Genomic DNA, 13,366 nt, shown 5'->3' with positions numbered 1-13,366 from the left:
CTGCCTTGTTTGATGATGGGCAGGCTCACAGGCAGAATTAAGGTACCAGAAATGTTATATTGACCTCAGTCTGTCAAAGGCTTTAACTTGTTTCTTGAAGGTGTTTTAAGTTTCCTTGTCATTTTCTGTATCTGCATCATCGATCTGGGTTTCAATCTGTAGCTAATTAGGTTCATTTTACAAAAAAACATTCAGAGCCTTTTCTGAGACACTGAAGAAACTTGCTTCCTAGCAAAGTGAAAGAGTCCAGTTATATTTTCCTTGATTTTATTCAGTAGACATGTGTGACTTATTTCTAGAAAGAGTCTTTCAAAGTACCCATGGGAACTAGTAGAAAAGGTCAGCTATTACATTCCTGCAGAAAGTGTTAGGCAGTTTGCCTTGCAGTCTGATGCTGTACCACTGAAAATAAAGAAAATGTGCTATTGTCCCCTCTCCTTTCTGTTGGAAACTAAAATGCAAGTCCTGGCCACCTTATGTCCTTAGCAAGAAGTCATCCTTCTCCTTTAGGGTAAAGGAGGTGACAGATTTGAATCTTAGACCATCAGTGATTATTTTTCACAGAAATACTTAAATAGCTGGAAAACCCCATTCTTCCTACTCTGAAACCAAGGGGAAAAAATGCCTGTTGGGACTGCTTGTGGCAGTCAGTTCAGTGGTCCCACCATGTCTGCTGTCCTGTGGTACCTCCTTGGAGCTTGTGGGGAAGGGCAGGCCGGGCTAAGCTGGACTCTGGCACAGCATAAACCCAGGGGATTATGTCTACAAGGCACTGGAAGGAGACAAATTCTCCCTTCAGACAAAAACCTCTTTGGCCAATGTGTAGTACTTTTACTGTAATTGAGCCAATTTTTTTCTTAGATATAAGAAACCAGCAGAAAGCTCCATCTTCTCATGCTGCAGTGTGTGTTGCTGAGACAGTGATTCTTCCCTGTTGCACAGAGATGTTTTGATGGTCAGTCCGTTAAGACTGGAGTACATCCATATGAATTGTAGTGTAGGCTGAAGAAATTCCATTAAAACCATGCAGGCAGCAGGTACTGTCAGGGCACCATGTGCACCAGTGCTTCCCCAGCAGCCCTTCTGGCACATAACAGAAAGTGACTAGGAACAGAATATGGTCTTTTGGGGACATTTCCCATGACTAGAGTAAGCCAGGCTGAGAGACCACAGCAGTGAGGTACGTGATGCTACTGTCACTGCAGTGCTCCCTGTGGTGTGCACAGACTCAGTAATGCTGAGACAGAGCTGCCCACCCCTGATAAGGGGCACTGCAGATTAAGGCATCCCCTGAGCAAATGCTGCAGGACACCTTGAGCAGCTTTGTAGTTAAAAATCTGCAAGGATTGCTGATGAGCCTTAAGGGACATCAAGAAAGAGGTTTAGTCTAGGTGGTCACAACAGTGAATCCAACCCTTGAATTCCCAATCTAATGACAACATTTTTTGTGGATATAATGGACATAGAGAAACCCCTGCATACAGACATCCAAATGGAGAGGCCTTAATCTGAAGTTGAATGATGCCCAGAAAACTTTAAAAGAGAATGAACTGGTGAATTTGAAGATTTTGACACTGACATTAAAGCTATTCAGGCCACCAAAAGCCAACCCCCCTCTGTAATACCTCCCTCTGTGTGTATCACCTATTACCTGTACAGGGCTAGTCATTAATACATGGATACTTTCAGCCATGAGGCTCAAGTTAGTAGAGAAAAATTCCAGCTATGTTGGCTTTTTCCAAATATGGGAGATACTGCCTTGAAAGATCTGGGAGCTCTCGGCGGCATTTGCCTTGTTTGGAGCAGTAGAAGTGGGCTGGTTTCCCCCATATACCTGTTGCTAGATGACAGCCTTCCCTGACGTCAGCTGCTGCTCCCACATAGACAGCCCACTGAAATGCCTTAAGAACATGAAATGACAAAATTCTCCTTTAAACTGGTGGCAACTGATGAAATGATAAGCCTCTGAACTTTTCCTCTGGAAGCTGCCGCAGGGTGTGAGAAAGTCTTACTTGCCATGTTGATACTAGAAGCAAAATGCAAGTGGCATTTTCACAGAAACAGGCTTTTTAAAGTAACCTTGTTAGATTGTGAAGCCCCATCTTTACAAGAGGAATTTGCCTGGGTCCCTGTGGGACTGTGCCTCTACCTCCTACAGTTCAGTGGACCAACTTCCACGCTTGCTTAAGAGCAAGCAGCCACACTGATGGCAATTTAGAGCAGCCGAGTGGCTGAAGATGTCCAGTAGGTTTGCCAAGACCCATCTCAGCACACAGTGAGCTTCTGGGCAGAGGGAACTGAGTGGGTCTGGGTTGGCTGGTCCAGGCACAGTGAGGTCCTGACACAGCTCAAGGTTCCAGAAGAGCACTGGTGTTTCTGTGTTCCACTACTCTGCTCCATGACCTGTTGGCACAATCAGAGGTAGTTTTTGTGTTTATTTCTGCACAATGTCCTTCTCTTGTTTATGCAAACCCTCTGTTTCCTCAGGTCTATGAGCTCTAAATCAGACTGCCAGCTGCCTGCTATAGGCACGCAGTACAACTTTTCAGATGTGACATCTAAAAATCTTCTTGCAGAGCAATCATTTTATCCATTTTCTATTTCACTTCCTTTGGCTACATACATAATTATTGTGCAGGAAGCCACATCACCCATAGGTGCCTATCTGCAAATTCTCCCTGAGATCCATATCATTATCCTTATTCATAATTATCTGCACTGCTTGATCTAGAGAAACACAGGACAAAGGAGTTATCATTATCTGAGTCACCCACTGGATATTATATCTGAGGTATGAATCTCAACTCACATAAGCCTTGCACCTAACAGTTATGCATCTGTAATCAATGGCAGATTTCTGAAAACTCCCCTGCCATTCTGCCCAACAAAATTAATTCTCTGTATCTTCTCTCTTTGTCTCCATGCTCAGGTAATTTTGGCCACATACACATCATGTTTGCCTGGATCCCTTCTCTAAAACATTTGCTCTTTGCAGGATCTCGTTCAGCCAAGCTGCTCCTGCTTCTGTTTGTTTCTGAATGTATGGTCTTCCTATTGCTGGGTCAGTATCTGACTGACTTTCTGGATCTTTCTAAACTTGATCCTTTCCAGTAGAGTCAGGAAAGTAACAACAGCAGCAGCATCACAGCTGCACACCTGTATGTTTTGCAACCATGAAGCCAAAATGCATCCATCCCTTAGCAGTTCTCCTTTCTTCTCCTAGCAAGACCTGCTCCCCAACAGCACTGCAGAAGGGCAGCTCTGTGCAACTTAGATGATATCAAACAGTGACATGAATAAAAATTCCACTTCTAACCTCCTCCTCTCCTTTGTGTCAGAGTTTTCCTGCTCTTGGATGGAGCATTTTTCTGGATCTTGCTGTGACTTTACTGCTTCCTTGCCCAGCCCATGGGCACAATGGATGCTGTGGCACTGATGTCAGTAGGACTTGAGGTGAGGCAAGTACAGAGGTACTTGAGGCTTAACCTGATGGGAAAGCTCAAAGGTCTGTGTAATTTTGACCATAGTCCAGAGAAGCACAGGTCATAAAGACCTGACCTATCAGCTGGCCAATGCTGCTGATACATTTACCATATTTTCCAGAAGTATTTAATGTCTTATATTTTCATTATAAGTAAAATTTCGCAGAGGTGATGCCAATCATTTCAGCTGTGTCTAGACTACAGGACTTCAGAAACATTTCCCAGTTGTCAGATCATGGTATGTTCAGTTTTAGGTTTAAATGACAGTAAAATAATTTTTAACTTGTCATGGAGTTTATTAATAATGTATTTTTAAAAACTACAAAATCTGATGGAGAAACACTCGTGGTTCTCCAAGAATGTCTCAGTATGGATGTACAAGTCCAGGAAATTGAGGAATAGCAATGAAAAGGTGCTTTGCCACCTCCCACCCACCAGGGTGTGAAGGCCAGGGCACCCATGACCCTTTTTCATTCCCTCTATCTCTTCATGGTTACAAGGAGTCCCATCATGAGTCCATCTTATTAATTCTTAGCACTTCAATAACTTGAATAGTGCCTTGAACCTTTCCTGAAAAATGTCAGGGGTCAGACTTGATGTGTTTTTTCAGGCTCAGCTGCTGTGTTCTGGTAGCATCCACCCTTTGACAGACTGTTTCTGTTGAGAGACAGTAGTGAGTATCTCATTTGACAAGGAAACTGCAAGTTCCCAGCACAGGTATCTTACTGTTTTCTGCTGAGGCTGTCTCAAGTTGCATCCCCAGAGCTCAAGAGCAGAGCCCAGGACAGACAGTGACAGTGCACTGAGCACAGTGAGCCTTGGGAGGTACAGGAACTGCAGCCAAGGGCTTCTTTCTCAAGGGCATGAAGCTCTTCACTGAGCACAGAGGTGGTGCTCTTCAGCTGCTTAAGACTTTATTCCTGCTCTCTGCTCCCTGTGGATTTATGTTCCAGCACCATATTGTGAATTGTACCTATCTTCAGCTTCAATTAAATTCATGAGTGCAATATGGCAAACACAGCCATCCTCTGAAGCCAAGAAAACATCAAGGTATTTTAGGGAACATCCACCCTCCTTTTACTCTGGTGCCAGCCCTGCTCCTGCAGTAGTACACTGTGGAATTTATGGTATGATGTCGAGTTGTGATTCTTCTAGTGGAGGCTTCAGGGGTTGGCTACAACCCAAAAGAATTTGTTTTTATGGTGGCCATGTGAAATGCAGATTGATCCTTTTCTAAGAGCTGTTACACTGGGAGGCAGAGCCCTGGAGTTGGATCTTGATGAGCTCAAATGTAAGGCTTGTGTGTAATTGATGGCAGGACTAGGACCTGAGGATGGAAATGTGTGAGACTAAAATTGTGTTCCTTAGCTGGCAATACCAAATAAGATTATGTTTAATATCTGGTCTAAGGGAGAATTCATATTTTCATTCTCTTGGACTGAAATTGGCTTTTTGCTTAAAGGCAAGAAGTGTATTGCTATTACATGTATAATTAATGATAACCTAATCTTTGTACAAGAGATTTAAAGTGAGCTCTTATTTTGACACATATAAAATTTTATCATTAACATCTTTATATTCCTGACTGACACATGGCTAATAGCATTGTAGTAGATTAAGTCTGGAAGCAAGAGAGATGAATGTAGTTTCAGAATTGCACAGGTGGTTTTTCATATTCTGCTTTTTCATATGTCTTCCCTTTATCAGAAGCCTGCCCTTGTGTTCATTTGACTTGATTATAACAAATAGATAACAATTATCTTGCTGAAAGAACTCCTGTTTTTCTTTCAGCATGCCCATCTTTCCAGGACTTTCAAATGTGTTCAAAGTGTTTTCCATGCCTTTTCACTTTGAAAGGTGCTTTTTATTAAAAATAGCACTTCATAAACACATGATTACATGATTACAAAGAAGTGAGCAATAATGAGGAATAGTACCCACAGTAATCAACTCTTAATGAGTTCTTATTCATCTTAATTCATTTTAATTTATAATTTGTCTTAATTATTGAGGTCAGTGACTTCAGGAGGATGCCACCCTTAAGAGATATTCAGCAGGTATTTTGTTGTCCTAGAATGAAACCTACTGCATAGTCTTTATAGTATTTATGGAGATTTGATCTCCCCAGAAGGCAGATACCTTCTCAATACTAAGGCTTTTTAATGACTTTGTTTTATCATAAATTAATTGATACTAACATTAAACAAATAAAACTGTTATTATCTTTCTGGAAATTTTTATACAGCACATAAATGCAATCAGTCAGAAAGATTAATTATTGCAATTGAAATACAATGGCTTCAGTTGCATTCTTATTTTAAATAGTTAAGCAATGAAAGCCAGTATACTGCAGAATTAAAGGCTCTGACAATATAAATGTGTATAATTCAACTGCATTAAATCTACAATGGTTTGAAGAAAGCTGGGCCCTGCCCTGTTTTACATGTGGAATTACTGGTAGAGTCCAGTATTTGGGTGACTTAGGGCAGGGGCTGACTATTTCTGTCTGCTCAGCATTTCAGATTCAATCTGTGCCAAAATTTGAGCAGCATGTGAAGTTTCAAGCTCTTTTGAGTATGTGCACTTTGGAATGGATGCTCAATCTGCAGATTTAAATAATTTTGTCTAAGCTTTTCTCTAGAGGTGGACAATTGAGTTGATGGGATTCTTTAATAACCTCTGCTGGGGCAGAATTTTGCCCCAGGGTGTGCTATTCATCCTTGCAGTATTCTATATGCTCAGCCACTCTTGTAGAGACAGAATATCACACTCCAAATGGTTATTCCTGCTGCCATAGCTCTGGCAGCCTTGTATGTATTGTAGCTCATGCAATGGCTCTTAGATTCCATTTTAAGTGAAATGCATCCTAAATTTTGATGCTAGGTATTCCAGATGCATGCAGAATTTTTTCATCCCGCCTTGTAAAAAGTAAAAAACCCATGAAACTTCACTGAAGGTGGTTAACAATAAATTTTAAAAAATCCTGTCATTGCATTCAATGTTCTTCCTAGGAATGGAGAGTAAGAGAGTGAAAGATGAAGTAACATCCCAGGGTTTAGTGTGAAAGGTGCTTATTTGCTATGGACATGGGAAAGCATTTTTCATATATGTTATTTTTCAGTGAGTTAAGAGATCAAATCCAGTCCTGTTACAATCCCACTGGTAGATATTTTGGGAAGACTTTTTTTGCAGAAAATGAGAACTGCAAGGATACACTGTTCATAATGGATTCTCTATGTTCAGGATCAATGTCCCTAACCATGTCACTGGTCTAATGATCATCATGAGCCAAGTTGGGTTTGTGCTGCCTTCAGAAAGAGAAGTTTCTCTGTCACTTCACTATTCATCATCCTAATGAGTAGGATCAACCCACCTACCTCACCAACAACTAATTCTTCCCCTTCCCCACAAATCAAGAAATCCTTTCTTCCAGTCAGTCATCAGCCAGCTCAGCAGGTGGATTCAGATCACTGCTCAGCCTCCCAAGCAGGGAGAGGGCAGTGGGAGAACCCCTTCATTCTTTGGCTGGAGCTAGCTGTGAAGAGCACACTGAGGACTGATGGAGCTGCTCCTGGGATGCAGGGATGGCACAGAGCATTCAGTGGCTGCTGTGGGAGCAGATGGACAAGGCACGTGACAGCCATGGCACATGAATCCAGGTGGCTTAGTAAGTGAGAGACCAAAGTGCAGGGACTCACAAACCAACCAAATAAGCTTTCACATTAAGAATAAGGCATAAGATGCAGGGAGTATATTGGATTTATGAGGCTGGCTAAGGTAATAGCTGAAGAACAGAAAGCCTTTACAGACAGAACAAAAGATATGGAGAATTTTCTTACCAAGACTATTTCATGTGTCAAACATATGGTCTTCAGAAACACCAAAACTCCATCTGAATAAAGGTAATATGAGGAAGCACTTTGGTTTTGACCTTCTTCATTAATTCTTGACCCAAACCCATCTATTCCAATACAATGCCACTAAACTATCCAGTGAGCTCTCAGACTATAAATGAATCAAAATGAATCTGAGACCCTATTATGTGGAAATGTCATTTCTGATAGGATATCCTATTTTTCTTTGAAAATTGGCCCCTATTGCTTTAACATTACAAAGGCAGCTTATTAAGTGGGAGCTATGGGAAAATCCTTCCTGGTAGGATTACTAATTATCTGAACTTAAAATGTAACCCTGTTCCAACCTCATTGCTTCTATGTGCCTTGGGCTTCTTTTGAAGGTGTCTGTCTTCTAAAGGAATGTGTTAAATATTCTGCATTTGCAATTGCCATTTCTTTAAAAAGGAGGTGTTATGAAGGTTTTCCTCTACAGTCATTTTTTTAAACAAACATTATTTTCTTCTTGGCATTGTCTCTTTGTGGCAGGAAATGAGCTGCCTGTGCTCCCCTTTGGGTTCATTTGATACTCCTCTCAGGTGCTTGGCTTGGGCCAGCAAGTCAAGATGGGAACTCCTCCAATATATTAAATATTTAGCACAGAAATTAAACATACCCCACCATGTGTCAGCTTTGGCAGTGTCTGATTATAAAAAAATATTACTAAAATATTGTCCATCTGAGTATACTCCCTTCTCTGTGTAACACAAAGGGTTAGTATGTTATTATGGTGCCAGATTCAGCTCATATTTCACAGTGAAGTAAATCCAGAATCACTTTATTGACACTGATAAAACAGATGGCTAAACCCAAGCTAGACAGAAATGTAATTATATCTGCAGTGTTAGAGGTGAAGGTATGTTATTAAAACACCTCCCTTTCTCTTTGAATAATGTGTAGGTTTTGCAAAATGTAAGGATTGCACTGACAATATCAATGTCACTCCAGCTTCTTGATGGGATAAGGTATATAGTACAAAAGTGAATATGCACAGAGCAGTGGAGCTGCTAATTAGCCATTATAGGATTCCATTAATCTCTTCAATCAACTAAAAGAATTACAGTCATTTAAGTCTTTTTGCTGTAAGATGGAAAGAAGGCTTAACCAAAGCCTTTGGGCTGACGATAGCTAAAAGGAAATCAGATTCTGTACATCTAGCTACATCTGTTGGTTTTCCTGGAGAAGGTCACAGCCATCTCCAGGTATTGCCAGCTCAGGCCATTCCAGAGTGCTGGGGCTGTTAGCACACATTCTACCAGAGACCTGGCAAGCTGCCCATGGCCAAGCATGCCTGTATCCAGCTAAAGTGATTTGTGTTCCTGGGCAGGAGTTTGGAGTTGGAGGTTATGAATAGAAAAATTCCAGCCCAGATTGCTTCAGCATTTTCCTGCTGCCCTGGTTCATGTGAGAGGCTATCTCCTGTGCAGCTGCTTTCCTGTGGCCATCAGCTGGAGCAAGTGGCTGTGCAGGGAGGACCAGCCACATCCTACCACCCATCCCCTCAGGGCTGTGCCTGTCCCTGTCACAGACCATGCTGGACCATGTTACCTCACCAGTTTGAAAGCTGGAAACCTTAAACCGTTTTTTAAGTTTCTAATGTTTACAGTCCTGATTTAAGTCTTTCTGATGTGTAATAATTATATTTGCTCCAGCATGGTTTTCCTGAGATGATGGGCACCTTCATTTGCCTCTGACCCAGCGAGCTCATATGTCAGCAATATTTCCTATTAATTATTTAATGTGTAATTTTTACCCATGTCATCAAATGTGGTAAGAAACTGCATTGGGTTAAGGCTTCTGGAAGGAGTTAGAATGAAAATGCAGAAGAGGAAAAAGGGAGGAGAAGCACTAAAGGACAGTTAACAAGAGAGAAGTGAAGTAGCAGTGGGGATAAAGGTGGAGACACACTGCCACCATGCAGTGATGATGATAAAAAGAAAACTAACCACGCTTTGCCATGGATTTCTGGTGCAGACCCATCCTTGAAATTGGTGGGAATTCAATGGACTGGAGAGCATGTTATCTCTAATGTATTTTTTGGCTCACAGATCACAATTAAAGTTAAATTCTGCCTTCTGCAAAATTAGCTTGGACACACCGGTCTGCTGCAGCCAATCCTTTACCTTGGTTGGTCTCAGTTGAGCTAAAACTATGCAAGGAAAAAACCCAAATTATAACTGTGGAGCTTCTCTTGTGAGATTAAGTGCAATTGCTGTCATAGCAGAAGCTATTTTCAAGGAAATCTAGGATGTATGAGTTACTTTTCAGAAGAGAAAAGACCTGTTTTACAGGTTCTTTCTACAGATTTCTAGGATTCCTATAGATCATTCCATTCAAATGTCTTGGCTGTGAAAATATTGATATAAATGTTATGAGATTATGATACTCCCAATATTATATAGAATAAATGTTGCCACTTAAATGTTTTTAAATGCCAGCATTTCTGCAGGCTGCAGCATTTTGCTAAGAAGAGCATACACTTGTCAAATGTTTTGAATTCTGTATTATTCAGTAAATGAGCATGTGGTTAATTAAAGTAGCATTACTATACTGTGAGGTGACCAGATTGCAAACATATCTTTAACAATTGGCCCTTGTAAATAAAATAGAAGAGAGCTGATTAAGATCTGAAAATGTCAATAGATGCAAAAAGCCACCTTAGAGCGTTACCTTATAAAATAAAAGGAGAGAAGTAATGACATGGTCAATATTAACTGCCATCAGCTGGAAAGAAATCAGATTGTCAGGGATCTATAAAATTCTTGCCAAAGTAGAACCTCATTTACACATACAGATCTTCATACCCTTTGCTAAGAAAAGCGTATGTGACAGCTTAGAGGTTTTAGCTGCCAAAGATCTTTCACTCTGAATACAGTAAATGTCACATCTATTTATTTATCGTTAAATTTTGCTAAGTATCTGTAGAAATATTTGGATTTTTTCTATCATAATGTAGATGTTTAAAAGGAAAAGAATCCAGATTATAATGCAGCTGTAGCACCAAACCATATGCCTGCTAAATGGGAGCAAAAATACACCACTGAATTACTGGGAGTAAACATAACCTAGATGCTATCTTCAGAAGAATATTAAATGGATTATATAAATACAGGGTATTGCCATAAAATCACACAATCAGACAATAGTAGCCATCAGGCAATAGATTATTTCATATGCTGAAAGTAATCACAGTTGTATAGCAATTTGCATTTTCTAAATGCCAGACTGAAAATATTAACTGGCAAATCTTGGCAAGCACAGTTTTTCTACCAACTGCAGTGGTGGTCATAACAATATCCAGGCCTTTTTTGAGAGCTAAATAGAGTAATAAGACAGCCATCCTACACCCCAGCTTTATTAGAATCTGCCTGGAGTCCTGGGTGCTCAAAACAGTCTTGTTTGTCTAGAGTTTGAGCCTTCAACTTTCTTCTTGTACCAAGACATATAAGGGTGATTTATTGGTATATTGGGTGGCACTGCCCTGTGCTGTGCAAGAGCAAATGGTCCAGTGGGATACTCAATAATATTCAATGTTAGGAATAATGTCTGGCATGAGAGAGAACTCAAATCAGAGTGGCTGTTGTATTTGCCTCCTCTTTTGCTTAGAAGCAGTGTCATAAGTCCATTTGGATTCTACGTTATTGTATGAAAGGGGAAAAAAGTTAATAACTTTAATAAGAAAGGCCTGTGTGTTTGCTCAGTCTGATAGAACTTACTGGGAGTAATTGTCAACTGAATTTTCCCATTTGGGATCTCTTCTGTTCGTTTTATATAATGTGAAAGGAGAGGAGGTTTCTTCATCCCATCCATGGCCATCTTCAAACTGAGCAAGAGCTGATTATCCTTGAACTTAAAGTGTTTGTAAATCAGTATCCCAGGGAACAGGCTCTCAGGATTTATAATTGTAGTGCTTAGAATTGGAAACACAATGAAATGTTTACCTCAAAACTGGCCAGATTTATCAAGATTTCTTATTACTGCATACTGAACTAGCTCTGCCCCTGGGAACTCTGATCTAAATGATATCGAGTGAAGACTTCCTCTCCTCAAGTTTTAGGTATGAAACAAAGAGCAACTCTGAGTATCTCTTTCCTTTTTTTCCACAGATGATATGGAAGCAATTCCAGTCAAGCAGTTTGTTAAACACATCAGTGAGCTGTATTCTAATAACCAGCATGGGTTCTCAGAAGACTTTGAGGTACGATTTAATGACCCACCAATAAAATGTTGTTTTCCTAAAGTTAATTGTGTATTAATAATTGGGGACCATGTGACAGCTGTGTGAGGCTGTCATGTCAGGTAAATGCAGTGCTCAAATGTATCAGAAGAAACAGGATGATACCAATTTTCTACCAGCTATGAGCAGTGTGGGACTGGACATTTACACATCTTTTTAACCACCACAGATTAGGTGCCTTTAAGGGGGAGCCCTCCTGGGTTTTTCTTAAATAGGCAAACAGTCATTTTTAACTTGAGGGTTTTCTTCCAACTGTTTTACTCTTCTTGTTCCAGAATTTGCTTCTCTTGGTCATCTGAAAAGACATATATCTCCAGAGTGAAACAGTGCTTGCAATGAATAAAAGTAGTAGAATTTGGTCTTTGATGAAAACCAGCTCTGGGTTAGTTCCTTGAGCCCTTGTTCATGCTCTGTTCAGACAGAAGAGGCTGCTATTGAAGTCATTGATTATTTTGTTCCAGTAAAACCAAGGAAAAAGGATTTGGGGTTTTGTTGGTGGTATTTACCTAATGTGACTATTTTTGAATTTGCATCTTGTTACCTGTGTAGAACAGATTCTGACCTATAAATATGCTGCCATTTGGAAATAATTTAAGTGGAGTGAAAGTAGTTTTTTACCTTTGGGTTACCCAACCCATATTATGCAAGCATGGTACACATCAGGCAGCATAAGACAGTAGAATCAGACTTTTCCTTCACTCAGTCTAATCAGTCACTGCTGAATGTTTGGAAGCACTGAGAAACAGGAGAAGCCCCGGGAAACCACATGGAGTTGCACTTCTGGCTTCCCCATGAGCAAAAGAAAGTGTGTTTGCCTGTTGCCTGTAAATCAGAGCAGCAGCTCTGCTTACAAACAAGGCACTGAACCAAAATAGGTGGCCTTATATCTACAGCTTCTTTGCTTACTGCACTGTAAAGACAAGATTGTATGCAGAAATTGTTTTTAATGGGATCATTTAAAACGTTTATTGTTGCTGTTTGGTTACTGTCTATAAAGAGTGTCTGCTTTGTCTGATGCCAAAAAAGCATTGTGTAAGTTAGAAACATTTTGTATTCATGAGGAAGGCAAATGTGTAAGGTGTTAAAGTGATTTAGTTCAATTGACTGCTAGCTGGATGGCTGAGCAGGAATATTGAGGCATTTAACAATGTTGATGGTATTCAGGACAAACATTTATTCTCCAGAGAGCAGAATTTGATCAGGATGTTCAAATGCAACTCACTCTTCTCAATTATTTATGAATTGTGACCCCAGTGCTATTCATCACAGCTGGGTTTTACACCATTTAATTATTCAAAATAATCAACAACACATCTGTAAACTTGGTCTGGCTTTAAGCAAGCTTTGCTTCAGCTGTCACAGAATCACTGCTATTAACAAATGTTGGACACCTTCTGCCTGTGTTTTAGCAAAGAAAAACACTGCTCTAATAGCCTTATTTTTTCCTCTTCCTCCTGGAGTTCCCTGCTGTGAGTGCTGTGCTGTGGCAGCTAGTTGGAGAGAGCTTTGGCCAATGAGTCCCATTCTGGGGAGCACAGGGTCCCCTCCAAAGGGGAGTTAAACTCCTCTGGCTGCACTGCGTGCACCAAATTCTGCTCTCTGTGCTGGCTTAAAACTTGGAGTGTCTGCTTTGAAGTCAGCATAGCTACTCCACATTTATTTCTCCATAGCTGAGGGCTCAGCTTCCTAAATGGAAATGAAATCTCCTGCTGGAGTAAGGAGTAGCAGGAACAAGGTGATTTCTCTTTAGGTGA

The 13,366-nt window shown here is 40.5% G+C and overlaps 1 protein-coding gene across 1 annotated transcript in view; it reads left to right on the top strand.

Annotated features, from left to right (window-relative positions):
- PTPRG (protein tyrosine phosphatase receptor type G) overlaps nt 1-13,366 on the top strand; it is a 383,561-nt gene that overhangs the window by 345,835 nt on the left and 24,360 nt on the right. The window contains exon 15 of the mRNA XM_030227885.2: nt 11,482-11,573. Within this exon, the coding sequence (XP_030083745.2) occupies nt 11,482-11,573 (92 nt within the window). The remainder of the gene's footprint in view (nt 1-11,481; nt 11,574-13,366) is intronic.

The sequence above is a fragment of the Serinus canaria genome, chromosome 12, assembly GCF_022539315.1.
Source record: "Serinus canaria isolate serCan28SL12 chromosome 12, serCan2020, whole genome shotgun sequence".
Lineage (NCBI taxonomy): Eukaryota > Metazoa > Chordata > Aves > Passeriformes > Fringillidae > Serinus > Serinus canaria.
Note: the sequence above shows the minus strand (reverse complement) of the source record. Positions and strands in the feature narration are given on the sequence as shown.